General features: G+C 40.6%; 2 protein-coding genes across 3 annotated transcripts in view; one reads left to right on the plus strand and one right to left on the minus strand.

The window, feature by feature from the left end:
- The window catches only part of slc2a15a (solute carrier family 2 member 15a), a 119,533-nt gene that overhangs the window by 27,968 nt on the left and 65,199 nt on the right, over window positions 1–26,366 (plus strand). The gene's annotated exons all lie outside the window — the stretch shown is intronic.
- lbx1a (ladybird homeobox 1a) lies at window positions 8,369–10,503 on the minus strand. Its single transcript, XM_064930811.1, has 2 exons — window positions 10,149–10,503; window positions 8,369–9,471 (listed from the first exon to the last, which is right to left on the minus strand). The coding sequence occupies exons 1-2, from the start codon at window positions 10,462–10,464 to the stop codon at window positions 8,987–8,989; spliced, it is 801 nt and encodes a 266-aa protein (XP_064786883.1). The 5' UTR covers window positions 10,465–10,503; the 3' UTR covers window positions 8,369–8,986.

The raw sequence follows: 26,366 nt of genomic DNA on the forward strand, positions 1-26,366 counted from the left end.
TTATTTAGAATTCAAGGCACACTTAACCAGCTTAACCACTTAACCAGCATCAGATGACACACAGGGTCCTGTGTGGCTCAGTCGGTAGAGCATGGCGCTTGCAACGCCAAGCGTCGTGGGTTCGATTCCCGCTGGGACCACCCATATGTAAAAGTAGTGGCCCCAGCCGACTTGTAAGTCGCTTTGGACAAAAGCGTCTGCTAAATGGGATATATTATGACCTGGCTTCCACAATCAACTGACCTTAACCCAATTGAGATGGTTTGGGATGAGTTGGACTGCAGAGTGAAGGATAAGCAGCCAACAAGTGCTCAGCATATGTGGGAACTCTTTCAAGACTGTTGGAAAGGCATTCCAGGTGAAGCTGGTTGAATGCCAAGAGTGTGCAAAGCTTTCATCAAGGCAAAGGGTGGATACTTTGAAGAATCTCAAATATAAAATATATTTTGATATATATCTTTTTTTTTTGGGGGGGGGGGTTACTACATGATTCCATATATGTTATTTAATAGTGTCGGTATCTTCACTATTATTCTAAATATTAAAAATAAAGAACGAGTAGGTTTGCCCAAAATTTTGACTGGTACTGTATATCAGCACTCAAATTCATACAACTGGTCTGGACAGAATCATTGACTTATTTTCACTTTTTCTACTTGTCCAATTCTTCAATCTTGTCTGGGATATATATTTTAGTTGACACACCTGTGTGATGTATCTGATATACATTAATAAACATTCATTCACCCTGGACATGCATTTAATATAGACCTTTTGAATCGCAAGCTCCAAGTGTTGTCTTTGTGTTTAAGTTACCACAGAAGTTAGTCAAAGTTAGTGTGAAGACCTACATGACAAACATTCTATGAAAGTTATTGTTTTGTAATCTAACAATACAATTTAAATGAGTTTATAAAAACAGTATTGCATTTAGTCATCCAAAAAACGTGGCCTTTGAAAGCCTTGATAGTTGTCTCCTTCCTCGGGGAACTGTCAGCATATAGCTGACAACAGGGTGGCTGGTTTTTTATGTGTTCCATGGCCCAGCAGACTCACCTGGGGATGGACACATGTTAGCTTTGATAAATGTCTGGAAGACTTTTACAGGGAGGAGAGAGCATGAGTACAGTAAATCCAATCCAGCTAGTGGCCCTGGATAATATGCTACAATATGTTGTCACACAGGCAGACTGCCATGATGAAGCAGGTTTACATTGTGAGGCAAGTATACTATTATGATTGTCGCTTACTTGTCTATGCTCTGGAGAGATTGCATGTAGTTGGTCAGAAGGCTCTGTAGGTCCCAGGACCATTCTGTCTCTAGCACCTGGAGAGAGACAGATAGCATTAGTGAGTGCTAGAAAGAGAGAGGGCCCTCAACCCTGACCTCCTACTGGCCCAGGGCCTCCTCCCAAGTATCATGCAATGTAAAGGAAAATAATCATATGACTTACCGACACAGAGTGCTCCATGTTCTTGCTGGTAGCAAAGCCTCCATATTGATGCAGAGAAATATCCTGACTTGTAGTATGGTATCTCCCCCAGGCTCCAAGAAATCAAATGTCAAACCTTCAGAGATTAACAAAAGAAAATGGTACCTGTATTTACTGTAGGATTCATGTATGAGTTTGTCTACTTTTACATTCATGTCTTTAAAATGGCAACAATAGATCTGAAAGTATACATGCCATTTTGTGATAACAGCTATGTATCACAACCGTCCATGATTGGGAGTCCCATAGGAAGGTGCACAATTGGCTCAGCGTTGTTTGGGTTGGGGTTTGCGCGGGGTAGGCCGCAATTGTAAATAAGAATATGTTCATATGTTCTTATCTGACTTGCCTAGTTAAATAAAGGTTCAATAAAAAAAATAATGAAAACATGTACATTTATTGCTTGCTAAGATACTATTTATATTATGGCACCACGTCTCATCTCACAAACAACTGCTAAGGTGAACAGCAAATTCCACTATTGTGGCTAATCCGTATTGTGGCTAGCCTCACATAGGTGACTTATTCCATCACCTTTTACGGTAGTTAGCTAGCTGCTAGTTTAGATGCCTGTGATTGTTGAGACCTAATTTTGCAAACAATCTGCTTCAAAGATAAATTATGTCAAGAATTAGCCAAGGTATCTACTAACTAAATGACAACCCTATTAATTAGGTATCCACTCGATTGCTTAATAAATGATCAAGCTAGCGAACATGCATTGCTTCTGACACCTGCCAGGAACCTGCTTGCTTTACACCTGACAGATATTTAGTTACCATAGCTAGCTAGATAATAATGGTTTATGATAACTGCCGTTTTGTTCATTATCTAGCTAGCTAGCTAAGTGTAAAACTGAGAGTCTGCCTGTAAAACATAGCTAGCCACATCAATTTTAGCAGTAGTAGATCAGCTAGCTAGCTTGATACTCAGTAACATTAGCTTACTATGTTTTCTAACCAACTGGACATTCCCCTTGCCCATCCCGGTCAATCTTTTTGCATACTCCCGTCTCTTGTCCTTCTTCTAGGTTCAAAACTATATGGCTGTAGTCCGGTGCCTTATTGTCAAAAGCGACCCACTCAACACAGCCACCTGGTGCAGTCAATGGCTCAGTGTTCCAAAACTGTTCACCTGTTTCTACATCGAGCAAGGACAATGTTCCATTTGTTGTTTTTATGGTGTGCGTGTGGCACAGCAGCATATAATAGTTGATCTCCTATTTCCAAAACAATGTGACATCTCAAATTGAAACATAGCTATATGCGCTACACATTATTATTTGGGGGGTGCTAATGTGAAACAAACTTTGAACACCTTTCTGTATACTGAACGTAGCCCAGGCAAATGCAATCGAGCAACGCGTCGTGGCATTGATCAACCAATGGTGTGTTAGATACCACCCACAGACATTTGCTTGACACCCCCTCATTATGATATTGGAGGAAGAAATACAGAAATAAGAAATAATATAAATGAATGAAATTGGGATTAAATATTTTTAAAAGTATTTACCTATCTGTGTGTGCATTCATTCATCCATTTCTCTATTTATCTATTTATGTGTGCATTTATTCATTTCATTCTAATTTCGGCAGGGTTGGTCCGCCATAGATCTGCTCTATGTGCGCTATTTCTATACTTCCCGTTCTTAAATTTCATTTTTGCATCGTTTAATTTCGGTTTTGCACACCAGCTTTAGGCGAGCAATTTGAATTTGGACAACCAGGAAATGGGAGAGCGATTTCTGCATATTGTACCTTTAATACACACGTGTACATATGTGAAATAGGACAAATATAAGCACCCACCAAATTATTATTACACATACACGCTCCCAGATACACTTACCAGCACAAATTTGGTGCACATTGGGTTACCAAGCAGGCCACAACTCTCATATGTCTGAGTCAAAACAAAGAACTCAATATTGGAAATATAATTTAATGTGCGTTCATACATAATGATCTATCCTGATTCAATAACTTATACTCTTGTTTGTGAAGATGAGCAGGGGAGTGTATTAAATCGACATCACTGTTGGTTCTATAATTAATGCACATTTGGCAGTGATATAGCTGCAATTTGGCCTCCTAACATAGCTAATGACTTTGTGTCTTGATGAACAGAGCTTTCCCACATCTCTGCTGTTTCTGTGGAACTGAAGTCAATAACAAACCAATGTTGTTATGACTCTAATAACCCATCTCCTTACAGTAAGGAGTTTGGTTGATCTGCAGTCTGCACACGAGGAGACGAGATCTAAAGCCAGCTTTTGGATCGCCTGTCTGCATGTGAACTGTCTGACAATGCTAAATTGATTTAGACAGATTTGCTTAAATGTCTTCTGAATCCAAAATCCTAGAGTAAACTGCCGACAGCAGCTGTGCTGGAGGAGCCATTCCAATGCATGAGGGGTAGAGACATTTGCCAGTGAGCAGAGTTTTGTTTATAAGCGTCCACTAAAAAGAATAGATGGATCTGAAAATGTGTAATGAATATTGTTTTAAAGGTTTATTCATGACATGCTAGGTTTTGTCCGTAAGGTAAGAGTGTTTTCTTTTGATTATGTTCTATGTGGACAATGCAAGCAAGCTGGGGAGTAGGTATACTGTTGATTTGCCTGTAGTTGAGGCTCTTTGTTAAGTGATGTAGGTCTATGTGGCCTGTTTTTTTCCCCATTTTCAACTCAGTTTACTGCACTGGAGGCTATTTTACCAATTTTCCTGGAGCCTATATTTCTAACATTTTTTTCTTTTCTTTGTAATCTTTCATTTAAATTGTATTTCCCTAACGTGCACACTAAATACAGTAGAGATCTTAAATGTAGACTTTTCTTTCATTCCATTCCAAAGTTGAAAACAGAAGTTTGGCCTGCAGCTAGTTATTTCTAGCTATAGAGGCTACTTACGTTAGTGGTAACAAATGGTCTACACACACACGCGCGCGCACACACACACACACACACCGACACCGAAACACACACACACACACACACACACAAAGTCTCTTTCCCCTCTTAAATCCTGGGCACTCTGACAGCACACATTAAGATCTGCCTTCTCAGCATGAACACATCATAAAAGTGGACAGGCAATTTCTGTTTTCACCAAATAGCCACGCGAGCTCGTTCTGCATCTCTGATTTTAATACACTCGACAAGCGGCTTAGCAGCGCTAAGGGAGAGTGAGCCGAGCCCGAGGGAGAGAAAGAGAGAGATCCGAGGGAGCGATTTTTGTGATATATGCCCCAATGCCCCTAAATCCATTTCTCCGTTTGAATTATCAACTAGAATTTGATTAATATGCAAATTCATGGCGAAAAAGGCTCACATAACTCTCTCAGTGGATAGTAATTAATCTCCGGTTAAAGTAATTTAATACATATATTCAGTTTTGTCAGCAACATGGTTAGTTCAATAGCCCGTAAAATTGAAGTTTGAAGTGTTAAGGGCCTCTATAGGAACGTTATAACTAAAACTTTCAAATGTACCCTCTTTAGTGATCAATCAAGCTTCCCCCCAGGTTAATCTAGCTAATTTCTCACATCAGATCATAATAGGGTGACACGCCATTGAGCCAAGAATCGACGATGTTTTTCTTCTTTCTTTCTTTCTTTATAATGTTACACTGATGAAAAGCTATTTCAACCACTGAAAGGATTTTTTGTCCAGAACTTATTGAAAAGCAAGAATGTATATTATTATTATTATCCACCAGGCCTACGATTATCCAAACTATGATTTGAATGTAAATGAAATATGTTCACAATTACGTACCTCAATAAAAAAGGAAAAATATAAATAAAATAAAAAGACCACTGCTATCAGCGAAAGTGACATCTGTCCGCATGATAGGCTACGTGATTTAAAAAAAGGAGACTGGCTAAAAAGCTAAAGGAAAAAAAACAAAATGGGCTTTGTTTAGCCCCACATAACTGTGGACACATTTCAAAGATTGTTTCAAATCAAATGACAAATTATCGAGAGAGAGAGAGAGAGAGAGAAAGAGGGGAGGTGGAGTAAGGTGAGGAGGTGATGTAGCGGGGAGGAGAGGGGCGCAGACCCTATTGTTTCAGCAGAGACTCGTGCGTCAAACTTCAATTTTCCGGCCGATTGAACTAGTGATTTTTTTTCTCTCCTGAGCTGAAATACATTTACAATTTGTGGATTAATTACCATATTGAAGTATTGGGGATTGTGCTTATCTTCGCCACAACACCTCATAAAATAAGGAACTGAAACCAGCACTGGGATAGCACACTTTGTACTGTACTGGTCACTATTTGGCCCTGCATTAAAGACATCCACATAAGAAACCACGTGGAGGCAAGATATCTAAAGTTGGCCTACACTCATAAAAAAGGGTTCTGGATAGAACCAAAAAGGGTTCTATGCTTGCTTCATATATGGCACCACTTAAGGTTCTATATATAATCGAAATTGGTTCTATATAGAAATATGGAACCCAAGGGTTCTATAAGGAAACCAATTTTGGTTCAGTGAAGTAGAACCCCTGGGGTTCTGATCAAAGAACCCTACAAAAGGGGTGCCATATATGAAGCATGCAATATAACCCTTTTTGGTTCTATCCAGACCCTTTTTTTCTAAGAGTGTAGGCTTCTCTACAAAAACGGGTGACGCTTCACTGTTCTAGGATATGCATGGCACGTCAAAATGCAGAAAAATAAGTCCCATAAATAAATCCTCGACCTCTTACACCTACCTCTGCCAATCAAAAGTGAAATATTGCTCTGTTAAATTAATAGAGCTGCATACAATATTAATAACGTAAAGAAATTAACTTTGTCCACACAGCTTCCACCATAATGTATGCCTGCAATGGTTCATTCACAAAAAATAGCATATTCATCAATTAATTTTTTAACAAATGTATTGATAATAAATTGTTTTTGTGTAACTTGGTATTAATAATTAATCTTACATTTACATTAACAAACGCAGGGCTTTAGCAGTTTAAATCAGCATCCTTGTTGGGACAAAGTACCATGTGCGCGAGTCATAGGCTTGCAGTCTCGAGCCTTTTCTGCCAGAGGGATATCATCTTGAGCAGAGAACATTTTTGCAGGGAAGGCGGCCTGCTTTCATTTCCATACTTTACAACCAATACTTATGGCAAAAGGAACAAATGAGGGAGCTTATTAACACAGCCCAATTAATGTCAACAATAGTTATTTAATAATAGAAACAATTATAATATAATTATTATAATATTCTCAAAAAGTGTGTTACTGCCGTGCTATGTTGTTGTCTCTCTTTATGTAGTGTTGTGGTGTCTCTCTTGTCATGATGTGTGTTTTGTCCTATATTTTTATTTTTAATCCCAGTCCTCGCAGGGGGCCTTGTGCCTTTTGGTAGGCCGTCATTGTAAATAAGAATTTGTTCTTAACTGGTTTGCCTAGTTAAATAAAGGTTCAATTTAAAAAAGAAAACTACTAACAACAATATAAACCATAGCAATAAACTAATAATAAACTTATGATGATAAGAATAAATTAATTGTATGTTAATAATAATTATAATAACAATAACAATAATAACACTATTGTTGTCATTCTTACTGTTATTTTTATAGGTTATTATTAGTATGCCTATAAGATGGTAATGTGAATATGGCTTGAATTACAATATATTTTAATTAAACTAGGCCTAATTGAAAACAATACATTTATAGTACTATATTATAGTAGCCTAGATAGTATTTTAGAGTAAAATTTGTTGAAGAATTATCTTCAATGCTCTATCTTCCAAGTCGAGTTTTACATTAATGCTTTTGTAAAAAGTATCTAACTCCATAATAAATTATTAACATCTTGGGGTCATATTATTGCGCTCTCAACTTCATTAAAAGTGCCATAGACAAAGGAAAAAAGGAGGTAGCTAACAGAAGAACACAAAACGATAAATCAAAGCCCTCCACCAATCGCACAAATGTCACCGTTTAAACATTAAGAGACTCCGCTATACTTAGCATGAAAAACACCCAGGCCACAAGATAAAATGCTGAAAGATCTATCGTGCAAAAAGCCAAACATATTATTTCTAGTCCCACACACAAACACAAAGCACAGACCAGCCCCTCTCCAGAATAAGATACTTCAATTGTGATGCATAGACTTGTTTAAAACGAGTCAAAAAAGCATCGACAGTGACAGCAATGAGCACAGATGCCCTCAGTAGCAGAGGGGCTATGTATGCATTACTGCCTTTGTAACAAAAATTAAGCTAACGGAGGGTTAAATCAATCCATCAAATTGACTGGAAATTGTGAGGAAAATTCAGAAACCATATGGCCTCCAAACGTTTGTGTCTTTTTCTGTGTGTTGGGTCACGCTTGTCTCCGTATTGCGCGCGGCTGGAGTCCGCCCATGCTCCATTGTGGCTGTCACACAGGGGAGCAGTGCTCATTTGTTCGCCGGTTTCACGCTTCTATGCCGAGAGTGAGCGAAAAACGCACAAACAGCATGGAGAAGCTGGCCCAGAACTCAACGTTTTTGTGCCTTCTTTTATGGCCTCGCTCTGTGCTCCAGATTGGCGTTTCTCACAAATTCTATTGAGGAAATGAAAACACACGTCGCCGGGTCAGAAGGCAGGTTTTCAATGTGTTCAATGTGCTTTCAATGTGAAAGAGAAACGATACTTTGGCTTGAGGCGCAGCAATTTGATATTATGTAAAAACACAAATAAAATATAAAATATATAATTATAATAGGCCTGTAGAATGCTGATTGCAAAAATATATGGAATTAAGGTCCCCAAATCATTTAATGTCTAGCTATGTTTCAATAAATGCTACTAAAATAAGTGGTCTATGAGGAATAGTGAGAAACGAAATGTTTTATTTTGAAATACATTACACTTTATACATTATGTTTAAAATGGTGTGCTGGCATTGAAAGGCACTTACAGGTTTGCAAACCATTATAAATATATTAAAATGTGACTGATATTACAAGCAACCAGATGGAATATGATTTATCTTTGATTATTATCTTAGAAAATGTCTTCCCATCGTTATCAAACTGTTTAAATATGTAGGCTTACGATATAGTTATAACACCGAGCATATGATGTGTGTTTTTCAATCTGAATGCCTCTGTGTAATATTCAAACCAACAGTCGTTTAAATTACAATTAAGTGAAACAAAATAAAACATGCATTGAAATGATTCATAGGTTGAGTTATTAGCTAGTGGTATTAACTCATACCGGGAAGATTGTGTGTGTGTGTTTGTGTGTGTGTGTGTATGTGTGTGGGCAGATCCTTTGTGGATAAAATACATATTGCTTTTCTTTAAACTATTCCACGTTGGTTAAATGAATGGATCAATACAATAACTGTCTGCATCTGTTGTTGCATATAAGACACAGTCCATGCGATGCTAAGTGTTCTTCATAAAAGCCTCATGATGTGGTGCATAAATGGCACTTCAAACTTTAGTCGTGGTAAGAGGGAGATACAATGGTAAAATCCTCAGTCATCCACGTCAATCTCCTCATCCTCGGAGCAGCCCTTGCTGCTAGTATGGTCTGTATATGGCGACGAAGGGGAGGACAATAAGAGTTTGTTCGAGGCGTTGCGCTCATGGTTCGATAACGAGGGTGACTCAGATCTGTTAGGGCCCAGCGCCCCGTTAGCTGCGCATTTCTCCAGTTCGGCTAGTTTGGCCATCTTCTCAAACGACACGGTTCCCACGGCTTTGGCCGACTCCACGTCCGCCTTCATCTCCTCCAGGTCGCGTTTGAGCTTGGCGCGCCGGTTTTGGAACCAGGTGATGACCTGCGCGTTGGTGAGGCCGAGCTGCTGTGCTATCTGGTCGCGGTCAGCTGGACTCAGGTACTTCTGGTAAAGGAAGCGCTTTTCCAACTCGTAGATCTGGTGGTTGGTGAAGGCGGTGCGAGACTTCCGGCGCTTTTTGGGGTTATTCCGCGAACCGAATAGTGTCGTGCCGTCTCGGCCTGTGAGAGGATATATAGAGGATAGGGATGTTATCCTATAGGCATTTGGTGAATCACCAGGCATAATATCGCTCCAAGAAACCTTAGGGAAATAACTGCTAAAACAATAAGAGACCTATGCATGTATTTCTCCTCTAAAACCACCACCACCAACAACACCAATACTGTCAATAGTCTAAACGTATGGTAATAACAGACGATGATAATCAGGTGATACAATAGGCCTAATAAAAATAATAATCTTAAACGAAATATTAAATTAGTTTGCGTTATTATGTGGAGTATTATTTTGCTCCATGTTTATGCATAGGCTAATTATTCGTTTTTGTCATGGTGGAACTAGTCACATTTAATCTATTTTGTTCACATAAGAATAACCAATTCGATACACATATTTTGCAGAAATCCAGGATATATTTTTCCTATGTTCCCTCTCAGTTTTAAGCTCTTTGGCAAGGCTCAATGTGCAAAAACATGTACCGTGCTTTTATTCAATACTCAAATGCTGAAAGAAATGTGTGTGACCAGACCCACTGCAGGCATACACACACACCTGACATTCATTTATTTTTCGTTAGCTGAATTTGTAGTAGACCATAAGCTGAATTACACTAGGCTACACAGTCTGCACATAATAACTAAATCGGTCAATTAAAGATTTGACTGTCCAGACTTACCCTCCGCCGCTTGAAGAACACTGACTTCGAGCCCTTTGAAGGTTTTGCTGGCGAGCTCCTCCAGAGCGCAGAGCGGGGAGGTTTGGGTGAAAAGGGCCCGGCTGGACAGGCTATGCCCTGAAGAGGACAGCTTCTCGCTGGAGGAGAGCAGGTGCGCCGTCCCGCAGCTAGAATAACTTCTCTTTACCGAGGGCTTGTTCAGGATGTCCTCTATACTGAATGGCGTCAGGGGCTTGTTGGAGTTGGCCGGCGGCGGAAGCTGGTCCAGCGCATTGCGTCTCCGGTCCTCCATAACCGTGGGATCTTTGGAGGTCATAGTAGTTTATCAGGTGACACTACGGAGAGTTGTTTATGCTCTGGTTATACTTCAAAATAAGTATGCCTAATGAAAAGTTGTGGGAAATGTGGAGAATGGAAATCCGATCACAGGTGCTTCTGCAACCGCATGTTGGTCGCTTTGCCGCAGGGTAGGGAGACTTTGAGTCCAGTTGAAGTCCCACTTCTCCTGTCTACTGTTACAGGGTGACGCACGAGCCACAACATGAAACCATCCGGTGGACAGTGATTCCCAAAAAGCAGCCGCAATTGACCACCACTAACAAGTTATTGTAGATTGGAAGGTAATCAATTATGGACACTGACACACATGCACACACTCTCTCTCTCTCCCTCACTCTTTCTCCCCCCACTTTCTCTCTCTTTGTCACTCCTTGACTATGATGCGGTCCAGTGTAGGATTTAGCGTGAGCGAAGTGAGCGAAGCATCGGTAATTAGAGGGCATGGCCGGGGGAGGAGTCGAATTGGATTACTTAATGCTGTCACACTTTCGACTAATCAGCACTTCGTCAAAGTACATATTATCCTTTTCTGTAGAATAGCCTATTTGGTTACCACGTTATGTAGCCTACGCATGAACAAAATATGTTGAACTATGTTCAGATCGAATGACCTTTTCTAAAATGCAGGTTAATTTGCTTACAGTTACAATAGGCTAATGTATCTTATATATATATATATATATATATAAGATACATAAGTCTATTGTAGCCTATTGTAACATTATTTTTTTAACGTTTTTACTTGTAGCATAATTTTCGATATAGGAAGGAGACACGTGCGTGCTATGCCTGTGCGTAAAAGTTGGTCTAGTGTATGTATAACCCTATGTTTTATAACGGTGTGCTGTTGTGAAGGCAGGCAGTATATCAGGTTAATAATACTTCTGGGCAGAGAGACAGCATCATCCCCTTTAGCCTTGCCAAATCCTCTGCACTATAACTTACGCACAAAGGGCCATCCTCTATAGCGCAATGGGAGATATTTCACCTCCTCACTGCCTTGCTGCAATGGTGTACAAATATGGTGTACAAATATGGTGTACAAATACAAAGTGTCAGTTTAACCATCCAGCATGAATTCACATTTAGACTATAGGCTGCTACACACTAAAAACAAATAAATGGTAGTGCTAAGTAATGATTATTTGGCTTGTAACCATAGCGGATCCATTTTTGGTATTATACGGAACCTTTCTTTGAAGTCTATATAAATAACCCTAAAAAATGTCCTTTCTCAATCTCAAAGGTTCTTTGTAGAACCATACAGGCTTTAATAGACATATTATTTTGTTAAAATTCCATAGGTTTTTATTATTGTGTTTATTAAGTTGAATCAGGAGTGCTAGCTCTGGGTCCCTGAGGAGAGAATTGAGAACTACTGACTTAGTCAACCGATCTCAATTGATACAAGGCCATTCGTGAGTCTTTCACAAGACACGTCACTAGCCATAGTCATACATAACATGTCATAGCATAACACAACAGAACCCTTGTTTGAACTACAAATAACCATCGAAGGGCTCAAAGGGTTCTTTGGATCAGTATGGTTCCACATAGAACCATCACCCTTCCCAAAGAACCCTTGAGGAACTCTCTTTTTTTTTTTGGTGTGTAGGCCAATATAATATGTTGATGTAGGCTTACTGAAATAAGTGTATGGCTAGGCTATATCTTTACTAAACGTTTTTATGTTGGCTACATGTTTTAAGCCAGATCAATGAAGCCCAGCTGTAATCAAGCTTATCTATAAAGTATTCCAGCAAGTTGTGAATAGTATCCTGCTGTGATACAGACATCTAGACCAGGGCCTCGATTCACAGTTGTGATGTAACTTAAGCATTATGATGATCATACCAGGTGCGACGTTATTTATGAGCTAACTTTTCAAGAGTTTTCCCCAAACATTCGTTTTTATTTTATTTAACCTTTATTTTGTCAGGGCCTCATACTGAGACCAAGGTGTCTTTTACAGATGAGCTCTGAATTACAGAAATGACAGAAAATACACACATCAAAATATAAATGCTAAATGCTAACAACAGAAAGAAAAACACGGTAATAAAAAAACACATTTATCAGTAAGAAGAACCTCAATCAGCCTTCTGAAATGCCCGAGAGGCACCAAACGTCCAATTTAGGATTATTTAGAAGATTGTTCCACAAATAAAGTGCATGGTTGCAAGTTCGAATCCCCGAGCTGACAAGGTACAAATCTGTCGTTCTGCCCCTGAACAGGCAGTTAACCCACTGTTCCTAGGCCGTCATTGAAAATAAGAATTTGTTCTTAACTGACTTGCCTGGTTAAATAAAGAAAAAAAAAGAAAAAAGAAACTAAAAGCTGATTTACCAAACTCATTTACAAAGTTAGCAGAAGGTATTCACAACTATCTACTTTTTCCAAATTTTGTTGTCTTACAGCCTGAATTTAAAATAGATCAAATGTATATTTTTTTTGTCACTGACCAACACACAATAAAAATGCCCCTTAATGTAAAGTTACAGAATACGTTGCATGGACTCACTCTGTGTGCAATAACAGTGTTTAACATGATTTTTGAATGACTACCTTATCTCCGTACCCCACCCATACAATTATCTGTAAGGTCTCTCAGTCGAGCAGTGAATTTCAAACACAGATTGAACCACAAAGACAAGGGAGGTTTTAAAATGCCTCGCAAAGAAGGGCACCTATTGGTAAATGGGCTTAAAGATAAAAAGCAGACACTGAATATCCCTTTGATCATGGCGAAGTTATTAATTACACTTTGGATGGTGTATCAATACACCCAGTCACTACAAAGATACAGGCGCCCGGAGTCCTTCCTAACTCAGTACCGGAGAGGAAGGAAACCACGCAGGGATTTCACCATGAGGCCAATGGTGACTTTAAAACAGCTACAGGGTTTAATGGCTGTGATAGGAGAAAACTGAGGATGGATCAACAACATCGTAGTTACTCCACAACACTAACCTAATTGACATAGTGAAAAGAAGAAATAGAATAAAAATATTCCAAAATATGCATGCTGTTTGCAATAAGGCACTAAAGTAAACTGCAAAAAATGTGGAAAATAAATTAACTTTATGTCTTGAATACAAAGTAATTTTTGGGGAAAATCCAACACAACACATCACTGAGTACCACTCTTATTTTCATATTTTCAAGTATAGTGGTGGCTAAATCATGTTATGAGTATGCTTGTCAATGACAAGGACTAGGGAGTTGTTTATGACACCAGGTGGGTGCAATTATTTATCAGGTCAAACAGAAAACCATCAGTCTTCGAAAATCGTAGGGTAAGAGTTGAATACTCCTGTCCTAGAAGAAAATCTGGTTCAGTCTGCTTTCCAACAGACACGGGGACACAAATGTATCCTTTCAGCAAGACCATAACCTAAAACACATGGCCAAATATACACTGGCGTTGCTTATCAATACGGTATTGAATGTTCCTGAGTGTCCTAGTTACAGCTTTGACTTAAATCGACTTGAAAATGTATGGCGAGACTTGAAAATGATCAACAACCGACTTGACAGAGCTTAATTAAATACTTTTCAAAAGAATAATGTGCAAATATTGTATAATATAGGTGTGCGAAGCTCTAAGAGAATTACCCAGAAAGACTCACAGCTGTAATCACTGCCAACATTGATTCTGTATTGACTCAGGGCTTTGAAAACTTATCTAATCAAGATATATTAGTGTTTTACTTTTTTATTTTATGTGTTACACATTTTTCTTCCACTTTTACATTACAGAGCATTTTGTGTAGATCATTTTCAAAAAAATACAATGAAATCCATTTCAATCCTACTTTGTAACACAACAAAATATGGAAAAAGTCAAGGGGTGTGAATACTTTCTGAAGGCACTGTATGTTTAAATCATCAGAGTTCTTTTTATGCACTCTAGAGAACAACATATACTTAGTTTTACCTGCATTCAAAACTAATTTAATGTAAATAAAGTTTTCCTGTAATGCAATGAAGGCAGACTGTAGTTCAGATAGAGCCTGGTCAACAATAGTCTGCAATACCATACGCAACAGTATCATTGGCATATAAGTGCAGGTTACAATTTTTAACAACGAGTCAATATTGTTAATGTAAACAGTAAAAAGTATAGGACCCAAAATTGATCCTTGTGGGACACCTTTCATTTTGTCCAGAAAACCTGATTAAACATCATCAGTAGATACATATTGAGTTCTATCTGTCAAGTCATTTTAAACCAGTTAAATGCAGCTTGGTCTAGGCCAATTGAGGAAAGCCTCTGAATTAGCAGTGAGTGATCAACAGTATCAAAGCCTTTCGCAGATCAATGAAGAGGGCAGCACAATGTTGCCTTTAATCCATACAGTTAACCACTTAATTTATAACTAGGGATGCAGCAGAGATAATGCTATGATGGTCTAAAACCCGCCTGATGAAAACTTTTTAGAAAACATTTCAAACATTTCAAAGATAAGAAAGATCTTAGATAAGATAGTGTCAAGGATTCTAATATTTTAGCTAGGCAAGAAAGTTGAGTAATAGGGCGATACAAATGTAGGTCACAAGGGTCACCACTTTTGTGAAGAGGGAGTGCATCATATGATCAAAAGAAAGGGAGCCCTGCTCTCAGATCTGCTTTCTCCATTAAAATATTTATCCCAAACATTATAATTACTTCACAATACTGACGAAAGATCGGCTCCTGACATATACCGCCTACTGCTGCAAATATTGAGGCTGCTTATTCTAATGCTTACCCAATAAAAATGCATTAAATCATTGATTTGGCACATCATTGAGCACATGTTAGGCTACACATCATGAATTATATTGAGACAAATAACAGACAGTAGCTTACAAGTAGCAAAATAGAACTCAATTGATTGAACATTAAATCTACCCTATTTTAATATGATTCGAATAGGCCTATAGCCTACTGTTAATATTTTAATGCAGTTATCACGGTTTTCATTTGAAGCGTTTGTATACGTCGCTTGTTTCTGTCAATTCCAAAGACATTGGCAACTTTGTTTTTGTAGTCAAATTTGTTCTGAAGTTATCCGCGGTCACAGAGAAACCATGTGATTCTATGTTTAGCGGCGATCTTCTGTGTATAAAACGACACGGTAGGGCAAAAAATAATCTAACGACGCACTTCGCTGTTCTACGAGCGGTCCGAGGCAGGCGTTAGAATACGAGTGTTTTCAAGTGCAACGTTAATAAGAATGGTTTTGGGAAACAGCTCGGAGATAACGATGCTCCTACTAAGGTTTTAATGATGAATTTAGCCTTAAGCTGTTTTACGAGCGGTCTGAGGCAGGCTGCTACTACTAAGGTTTTAATGATGAACTTAGCCTTAAGATGCTTTTGGAAAACCGGGCCTAGCCTGTTATTATAGGCTATCGGTCAATATGTAAATACAACTACTAGGCTTACTACTGGGCCCCCTACTACTACTAATATTATTAGTAATAATAGCAATAATAATAACAGCCATAATAATACCACTAATAATAATAATAATAATATAGACAATTTGCTATAATTATTATATACTTTTTCCTATTTGTCAATTCTGAAATAGCCTTGCTAATAATGCAACAGAACATAACGCGGCATTAAAACAATCAATCTAGCTATTAAATAGTGATTAACATTGCAACTATGTTTGTAAAACATGTCATAAGAATCCTATTAGTGTACAAATCATATTTGGAAATAAAATTATAGCGTACACGTTAAGCGCAGGGCATATGTGGTGGCTGGCGTTGAACGCTCATGCAGTGACGCATAGGTTGCGTTCCAATAGTACACTCCGCCTTCCATGGGTGCATTAATAAATATGTCCCTACTGTAACTATACGTCATGCACCTCCACCTATCACAATTAACGCAGCGGGCCTTGTTTTTTAAGGTGATTAAACGCTACAACCAAGACAGTAGCCTATTAATAAATTATCCCATGCGTGATAAAAAAACAAGCAGTGAAATTAGGCTACAATTCGTGCGATGAAGCACACTGTGAGTCATTTGTGGAGAAATCCAACAATATGATGAGAACAGATTAAATATTTTCAGCCTCCAACAGTCAGTTGTTTCATGTCCAATCCTTGACGCCCTCGGGCAATTTACTGGACCCAAGCGAGTGACATTTCAGAGGCTGATCGCTTTCTCTCACAGATTTCTGTCCATCACAGATTTCTTCTGCACGTGACAATACTGCTATAGCATTTTTTTTCCTGAAAATGATTTAACATGTAGATAACGCCATCATGGTCAAGATTGATTGACAAGGTTTAGGATGTCTGCAATCAAAGTGTAACAATGAGTAGTTCAGAATAATGACTTTGTTACACAAGTCACTTTATTTGGTGACAGTTTTATTTTGTAATTTACTCATGGCTTCCTCGCGCGTGAGATTTGATTACACGGGCATTGTTGGATCTTTTCAGGGTTCCCCTCTCGCCTGCTCGCTTGACCTTTCCATACTCCATCATTGCACCCACATCCGTGCGGGTGCATTTGATACCCTCTAAGAAATTGAGAAACACTCGTATTTTCACGTAGGTCTTGATTTCGTCATCAGAAGAAATATCTACTCAGGCCTTTGAACTTTTGTTGGCCTATTTCTAAAAGTCATGAGAGAAGTGAATTCAGGGATCTATACATGGGCCAAACATAGGCTGGAGGCTAGAATAATCCAATGAAATAAATACATTATTGACTATTATGAAAATATTTGTTGTTTCTACGAATTTATTAGCCTATATTGTATCTGTGTTTACAGCCTGACATGGTTATGATTTTTGTTGTCTAGGCTATCCCACTGGGCCCACACTGGTTGAATTAACATGGTTTCCACTTACTTTCAATGGAATTACTTTGAACCAACGTGGAATAGAAGTTGACTTGACATCTATGCCCAGTGGGATGTTTTCAATGTGTGTGGAAAGTAAGCCAGCAAAAATAGTTGAAATATTAAAGCTGCATTGAATGATCAAATTGTATTCCATTTGAATCTGTTTTGGGGGAAGTGTGACCTTAAATACTGAACATTAACAGACATTATGAATAACACATTGATTTCTAAACTTCTAAGCATTATGCTTAATGACATTTCTGGGGTTTGGGCTATAGCTAGACTACACAGGCCTACATGTCACTAAATGCTGACGACAGCAGTCAGTATGTCAATATTCAACAGTGTATAAAGCCCAGTCAAAAACCTATACCCTTATCCCCTACTCCTTTTATTTGCAGATCTGAAGGAACCTCATAGGCTTAGGAAAAATAGCAGAGCCCCCCCCCCCCAAAAAAAAGCAATAGAAGGTGAGGTGGAGCTATCATTGTACTAATCTGGTTACAAAAAAACAAACGGGTATAGGCTAGGGGTTATAGGGTTGCTGCCAGACAAACAGTGGCTCTCTAGGGCAGACATGTCGGATGTGATTATGGAGGCCTGGCATATCTGCCATTCATATGCCCATTCGTGGGACTGTGGCACTTATATTACACACTGCCGTGGGCACACACACATACGGCCTGTTAGACAGATGCCCGGTGCTAAATGCCTATGTTGACTGTCCTCTTGATGCGGCTATCGGCTAATCCCACTTACAGATGCGTGTCATCATAAAGCTGATGGGTCCCCAAGAGCAGACGAAGACAGCATAACAGATGCAAGATATGCTGGCTAATGATGAGGACGCTACCACTCACATCATCTAACTCTATAATACGAAGAGTACATGGTATAACCTTCCATTTTCCCCCCAGCCAGTAAGTCATATAGCTCCAGTTGAAAACATCATCCATCCATTCATCCCTTCATCCCATTCATTCCTGCATTTATTCATTCAAACATTTCTATTTCTCATCCTGTGTTATGGCTTTACAGATCCTCAGCTAGCAAGCCCATATCTCTTTCAGACCCTGAGCCAGCCGTGCCAGACTTATGCACACACAGCCGGTGAAAGAGACTACCTCCTGACTCTGACAGGCATGTTACTAAGCACACGGTTTCTTCCATCACCGGAGGCAGCAGCTAGGAGTACAGCGCTGTGAAATAGAGAGAGGGAGAGCGAGTGAGAAAGAAAGAACGAAAGAGAGAGAGAGAGAGAGAGAGAGAGAGAGAGAGAGAGAGAGACACACACATATACAGGTAAAGAGACAGAGCGAAAGAAAGAGAAAGACAGAGAAAGAGGGATGGAGAGATAAGAGCCCTGATAGATGTTTTCACCTGTGAGTGGCTAAAAGCAGAAAGCAGGACAGGTGCACCTTGAGGAACACAACGGTAGAGGGTTTCTTATGATGGATGGCAGAAGTCAAGGTGTGTGTGTGTGTGTGTTTATATATATGTGTGTGTATGATCTCTGTAAGCTGTTCTGTCATACTCAGGTATGAGCCGAAGGAGAGGGGTTTGGCAATGGGGCGGCATAGTCTAGAGTAGAGTTCACACTGAAAACACACTCAGATCTTCTCCAGTCATCTTCTCCAGTCATCATCTCTCTAACCAATAACAGCCTATGAGGAAAATAAAGCCATACTACAGTCCATGCCCCAGAAAGCCCCCTCCACCACAATGTGGAAGCTGTGACCAATGTGATATATTCATTACAGATGAGTGATGACAACACTGTGATGTATTCATTAATAGTGAGTGATGTCACTAATGTGATATACTCAGTCATTTCCCCTTCCTCATCCCCAGCTGTTCGGCTCAGTGTCTGACTTAGTGTGGGTAATACCACAAAAGGGTTAATGGTAATGAAATAAATGTCTAGGTTTGGTTGCAGCATGGTGGGAGTCAGTTGATTCAAGTCTGAGGCCACAGCAAAGTAATGCTGTTACTGACACTTGGCAACAACTGGTGTTCAGATGTGTGATGCCAGGTTTCAATTAGAAAGAGGAGATGGAGGGGCAATGGAGGGAGAGCCAATGACGAGAGAGAGAGCGAGGTGGGAGTAAGACCATCAGTGTGCAAAGAGAGAAAGAGAAACAGAAAGAGGGAATAAATGGAGAACATCTGTGGAAAGACAAAGAAATGAGAGAGAGACTGTACGATGTCAGACGAGGGAGAAAGAGAGAACGAGAGAATTAAAGACTGTGAATAAGAGAGAGGGGGAAGGGGTGTGGTTCACTGGTCTGACACACACAGCAGATGTTTCCGCCATTCAGCTGTTCATTTAAACCACTTTACTGAATAGTAATGACAACTGCTATACTGGTACCTCTTGCAAGATTTTCAGTACAAAATATAGTCGCTTGCTTTATTGGTCCATTTGCACAGACATTCTCTGATGTGATGCTGTCACAGTACCCAACGTGATACACAACACACACAAAAAGGCTGCTGCAGAGCAGTTCCCTTGGAGCAATTAGGGATAAACAAATAGAATATTGAAGCCGGTAACCCTCCGGCTGCCAGCTCACTCCCTGCACGTTTCCCCCTAGTCAGCTCGGGGATTCGAACTGGCAACCCTCTGGTTATTGGCCTGCCTCTCTAACCTTGAGGATACCGCAGACCATCTTTTCTCCTCTCCTCTTCTTTCCTCTCCTTACTTATTTTCCTTCTCTCCTCTGTTCATGTCCTTCTCTTCTCCATCTTTCTCATATCTACGTACCTCTTATATTCCGTTCATCCCTTCTCTTCTCCACTCCTCTCTTCTCACCACCTCCATTGTGGGAGGTTCATTCAGAGGACACCTGTGAGGAAAGGATTTGATTTAAACTAACTTCATTGTTGTCAACTCCAAGGCTGCATAGTTAACTACCGCTCTTAGGCAAAGACGTTAAAAAACATTAAAATAAAGTGGAAAATATTATGTCTACAAACATTTTTACCAAATGGTGGTCATTCAGTAATACCATTTTTTATTTATTTTATTAATGCTGGAGCACATTTGCAATGTGCCATTTATCAATGAAAGGATCTGTACAAGAAAATCAATGCTTAATTTAAGGGAAGGTGTTTAGCAGCATACAGACCAAAAAATACCTCTTTAATCCAGACAGATTCAAACGATCACTGCTGTCTGACAGGAACCTCAGCCGATAAGGCACTGATTACCTCGTTCTATCACTCCAGCCCAGTGGAATAGACAGACATGATGGGTGATGGTTAAAAGGCAAATCTTTTCAGCATATCGACAACATGCCTATTTTGCTGTGTGTGTGTACGTGTGTGTATGTGTGTGTGTGACAACAGCATCTGCTTGTTTTGGAGATGGGGTAGCGCTCAGGGTGGATTTACGTTAGAAAATAGGTCTAGTGAGCTCTACTTCTCTTCAACATCAGATGTTTAACTTTTCTGTTTACACTTACCTTGGATATGGTGTGGCCAAAGCCACATTCCTGCTTAATATATGTGTGCAGCTATTAGCATACTGTAAATACCATATTATATAGACAAACTAAATAAGGAAAGCAATTTAAACTATGCAGGAGCTTTTCATCTAAACCATATTGCACATAGGGTGTTGTACACTTATTGCAATGATTGACAAATGTGTGGATATTGTAAAACATGTTTTAAAAGCATTTAATTTTCAATTTGGCTAACAGAGCAAAAATTCTGTCTACTGGTATTATGGTAATTAGGGTAATTCTTGGAGGAACATGTGGTGTGGGAGTGGGGAGAGCCGTTGTCTTTACACCAGTGGAGGCTGCTGAGGGGAGGACGGATCGTAATAATAGCTGGAAGGGAGTTAATGGAATGGCATCAAACACATGTGAACCAATGCGTTTGAAGTATTTGATACCATTCTACTCCGCTCCAGCCATTACCACGAGCAGGTTCTCCCCAATTAAGGTGCATCCAACCTCCTGTGCTGTACACTGTACCCCTCAGAGAGGGGTATGTGGTGTAGCTGTCTCCCACACTACCTAAAATGAAATTAGCCATATTGTAGTGTGTGTTATCTTGCATTCAGTCTATGCTACTAGGTTATTTCTGGCTGAATGAGTGTGAATTTGTAGGGTGACGGCTGGGCGGGGATAATGTGACCCCACATGTCTATCACACTGACAACTTCATTAAGAGAGATGCTCATGAATACAAAATTGCACCAGTTGGAACGTGGCATATCCTATTTATTAATTGTATCTATTTATCCTTAGCTATTTGACGAGGAAAGTATTTCAGCAGGAATGTGTTTTTTTACAGTATGGACATTTCACACTAACAGAACTTTAAATCACATTTACATTACAAAGGATTTAGCCCAATCCACATATGAAGATGCTACAGAACTCTGACTTCCAATGTTCACTGCAACAGTGCAACACTCCTAGAATAAAGGGGTCCAAAAAAGGTTATTTGGCTGTCCCCAAAGCAGAACCCTTTCTGGTTCCAGGTAGAGCCCTTTTGTGTTTCATGTTGAACCTTTTGTGGAAAGGTTTCGACATGGAATCCAATAGTGTTCTACCTGGAACCAAAATGGTTATTCCTTGGAACCAAAAATGGTTCTCCTATGGGGACAGCCAAAGAACCCTTTTAAGTTCTAAATAGCACCTTTTTTCTAAGAGTGTATATAATAAAAAAATTTCCTTCATCTAAACGGGACAGTCTTTCACTCTCCAGCCCGGGCGTAGTGTATCACCCAGGGTTTAAATGTCACATCTCTCTCCCATTGATCCAGCGTTGGACTCTTCTCTTCAGATCAATGGGAAATAAAAGAAAACCTGGGGCTGAAAGGCATGGAGGGTCGTAACCTTCTAGCACAGTCTGATTAGACAATAAAGGTCACCGCTCAATGTCACTGTAATCATTCCGATGGCCTACTAAAGATGAAGCAGTTGTTCGTGGCTGAGACACACATGCACAGACACGTACACATACCTAAGACTACCTACCGAACACATCACTTTCAGACAACACGGTATACAAGCAGCACTATTCAGAATACCTATTATGAGCTACCGCCGCAGTGCTGAATCTCTTGCTACTGGGAACCGGTTCATTGGAACAGAACAGAGAATCTGAAAATAACCCTTTTTTTTTCAAGGAAACGAAGACAGAACCCGGTTTGAAAGTGATCTCTAGTGTTCCCGAAACAGAACCGTTATTTTCAAATCTTGAGAACTGGTTAATAATGTTGATGTTTTTTGTTTAAAAAATAATTGTATATAATTATGTAATTCAGTGATGTTCTGATGCTAGTAATAGGCAGGTAGCCTAATTAGGAACTGAAAGAACTGGCCAGGAACTGAAAGGTTGCTAGAACAAATCTCCAAGCTTGTTCTGCCCCTGAACAAGGCATTTAACCCACTGTTCCCAGGCCGTCGTTGTAAATAATCATTTGTTCTTAACTGACTTTCCTGGCTAAAAAAAGAAAGCCTGAACACTTTTCAATTCATGTCATGATTATTAGAGATTCAAGCCAAGCCCCCTACATGCCCCCCCCCCTTTCTCACTAACTCCCCACCTGGCAAATGTTAGTCGCATCTCCCGTCTGCACTTATATGACCAATCAAACATGTAAACAACTAGCTTACAGATTCTGTAGCAAGCTTCTCTATCCTTGACAATTGGTGGAGTAAATGAACGAGCTAAGCTTAAAATCTATTTGGATTTCACGGGTAAAAATAAAATGTATGAAAAGAAACGATATGAACTGTAACTTTGTTTTGGTTCGAACCGGTTCAGAACTTTATTATGCTGGTCGGAACACTAGAATGGAAAGAAAACAGTACGGGTTCAACCCCGGAAAAGTTAGCCTCATAATTACTAGACTGTTCAATGCTGCGCGTTGGTAGCGATCCATCCATGTAAGCCAAAACCAGGCTGGCTCGCGAGGCTAAGGTCGCGTGGCGTCTGAATAATAGACACAATAGAGTTCAGTCTAGAATTAGTGAATTGAAAATCAAAGGGCATAGTGATTTGGATGGTTTTGTTTCTTCTAAAAAAAAAGGCACAAAATTTACTGTAGAGTACAGAAAAAGTGATTGAAATCTCAAATGTATTCCTGAATACGGCATGTTTCAAAAACACGGAACTGTGGTGTGTGTGGTTTAGTGTGTGTGCGGTGTTAAGTGTCCTTTTGCTGCTGACATTTCTCTTTAAATCAGCCTGACTCCCACCCATGCTCCTCCACACTTGAACTCCTGGTAATGAATCACTTGGCCAACACAATATCCCCTCCCCAGGAAGCAGAAAGGCCTTGAGCTTTACAGCAGCATCCATCTGGCCATAAGTCTCCCTGCTACACACACACACACGCACAAACGCACACAAGCACACACACACTCTCGCTCTCTCTACTCACTGAGCCTGGACAAGAAACCCCTATTGAGGCAAGGACACAAATCTCACCCTAGATAACACACACACACACAAATGCACACACACACACACAATAAATATCTACGGTGCTCAGATTGTTCAGAGATTTATTCGCCTGCCAAGCCAGCAGAAAATTGACTTGTTTCATGGAGGCAGGCTATTGACACACATACTGGGGAGCGAGAGAGAGTGAGGGGGAAAGAGAGAGAGAAGAGAGAGAGAGAGAGAGAGAGAGAGAGAGAGAGAGAGAGAGAGAGAGAGGGGGAGAGGATGATATAGAGAAAGTGTGAGAGGGTCTGGGGGACAGAGAGCATATAAGGGATTGGGTCAGGGAGGAGGGAGATAGAGAGTGAGGAATGGTAAGTGGGGGTGCAAGAGAAAGCGAGAGAGTGAGGGATGGGGAGTGGGAGAGCGAAGGAGTAGCTCCCCTACATTCTGAGCTAATGTAATCAGTAGTGTGGGAAATATCTCTGAGTAAAATGGCACAGCTGACATTTATATAAGAGGATATTGATGACATAAGCCAGACAGACGGCAGCCGTCCCACTGATAAAGCAGCTCATTTAGCCAGTACATCATTCTCCCCCTGCAGTGACACACACTCAGGCGCAAACACACCAGAGGAGGCTGGTGGGATGAGCTATAGGAGGACGGGCTGAAAACATACACACAGAGTGCTCAATAAGACACACACACACACACCCCACAGGCATACAGAAAGGGTCCATCACCCAGACAGACAGGGATAAGCAGTCTCTCTAAGCTCAGCCTCTGTCAGACACACCGACACATGCACAGACAGACAGACAGACAGACAGACAGACAGACAAAGCCTTAGCCACACCAGTCTCTTACACAGAGAAACCCAAAGTGAGAGAACCTCACCCATCCCATAGGACCACAGTTCTAATTCTGTTTTTATGACTACTCAATGACTCTCTGGGTTATGGCTTCCTAAAACAGAGCAAGATGAGGGAGTACCCCCACCCCCCATTGGCCCACAGCCCATCCCACCCCTGGCTGAGGAGAGCAGCGGGACATGGGAAAGCTGGTGAGGTGAGCAGATTTTGTGCTGCTCTCAGCTCGCAGGTTCACACTGAGGTAGGTTAATTTAGTCTGAGCTCTAGAGTCTGGCATACCCTATCCACACATAAACTGCACATAAAACCAACACCGCACATCAGCCACGAGCTACAACTCAAAGGCTCTCAAATGGGCATAGCACCAGGAAGCTGAAGCTGCTCCAACACACTTTTGGACGCACAGTGTGGAGTCTAAGTACGATAAGGAGTGGCATCAAAGAGAGCAACTTATTAAGTCCAAGTAGTAAACTAGGCCCTCCTTGGCTGTAAACAAATCAGCATCATTTTAGACTAATATGTGACACTGTCTGCTCCATAGTGCCTGCTCCATAGCCTAGTCTAGTGAGTGGTGAGGGAAAACCGCAGTGTGTTCCCTAGCAGAGCATGGAAAATCCCCAAAAGGCCGTCCTCTGCATGGGTCTGACCTGTATTTCATGATGCAATGGGAATCAAACATGCCACACAAAGCTCTCCCATGGACTATGGGCATATACTGTAACTACCTTCACTTTCACAAAGGCCAACAAATATGTCTTCCTCGGTTCTCTGTCTCTCTATCGCTCTCCCCCGCACTGCTTCTAAACACAAATGTAAGAAAATAACTGATGACGAAATGTGTGTTTTTTTGTTTAGAATTTTATCCCCTTTTTCTCCACAATTTCATAGGATCCAATTTTTAGTAGTTACTATCTTGTCTCATCGCTAGAACTCCTGTATGGGCTCAGGAGAGACGAAGGTTGAAAGTCATGCTTCCTCTGAAACACAACCCAAACAAGCCGCACTGCTTCTTAACACAGCGCACAACCAATCCGGAAGCCAGCAGCACCAAAGCGTCGGAGGAGGTCACCATGCGCCTGGTGACCTTGGTTAGCGTGCACTGCGCCCGGCCCGCCACAGGAGTTGCTGGTGCGCGATGAGACAAGGATATCCCTACCGGCCAAACCCGGACAACGCTAGGCCAATTGTGTGTCACAGTCGTGGCCGGCTGTGACAGAGCCTGGGCGCGAACCCAGAGTCTCTGGTGGCACAGCTAGCGCTGCGATGCAGAGGCCTAGACCACTGCGCCACCAGGGAGGCCCAAAATGTGGGTTTTAAGTGGAACTGGAACCTATTATTTGATACAGTAGGCCTGCTCTATATTTCACAGCAACAGTGAGTGCTAGTAGTCTGACCCATGGCTATGGGAGGCCTTCTATCCTGTTTGTATGGACTGTTTCTACCGGCGCTTACTGGTTTTAAGTTCTATACTGTATAAGCTCTGCAGGAAGTAGGCTGCAGAGCACCTTGAAAAACACAATTACATTTCAGAGAGAGAGAGAGAGACAAAGGCACACACACACACACACAGACACAGACAGACAGACAGACACACACACACACACACAACACACACAAACAGAGACACACACACAACACACACCGCACAGGAGGGAGAAGACGTCACAAAGAATCACCTCTAGGTCTGAACTTTACCCTTCACCCACTCTACTGTAACCTAATCAGCACTGCTGACACACACA

The sequence above is a fragment of the Oncorhynchus masou genome, chromosome 23, assembly GCF_036934945.1.
Source record: "Oncorhynchus masou masou isolate Uvic2021 chromosome 23, UVic_Omas_1.1, whole genome shotgun sequence".
In the NCBI taxonomy this organism is placed as follows: Eukaryota; Metazoa; Chordata; class Actinopteri; order Salmoniformes; family Salmonidae; genus Oncorhynchus; species Oncorhynchus masou.

Coding starts and splice junctions, on each gene's coding strand:
- lbx1a (XM_064930811.1), bottom strand. CDS start 10,464: ATGACCTCCAAAGATCCCACGGTTATGGAGGACCGGAGACGCAATGCG. Junction 9,472..10,148: donor TGTTCTTCAAGCGGCGGAGG/GTAAGTCTGGAC, acceptor ATCCTCTCACAG/GCCGAGACGGCACGACACTA.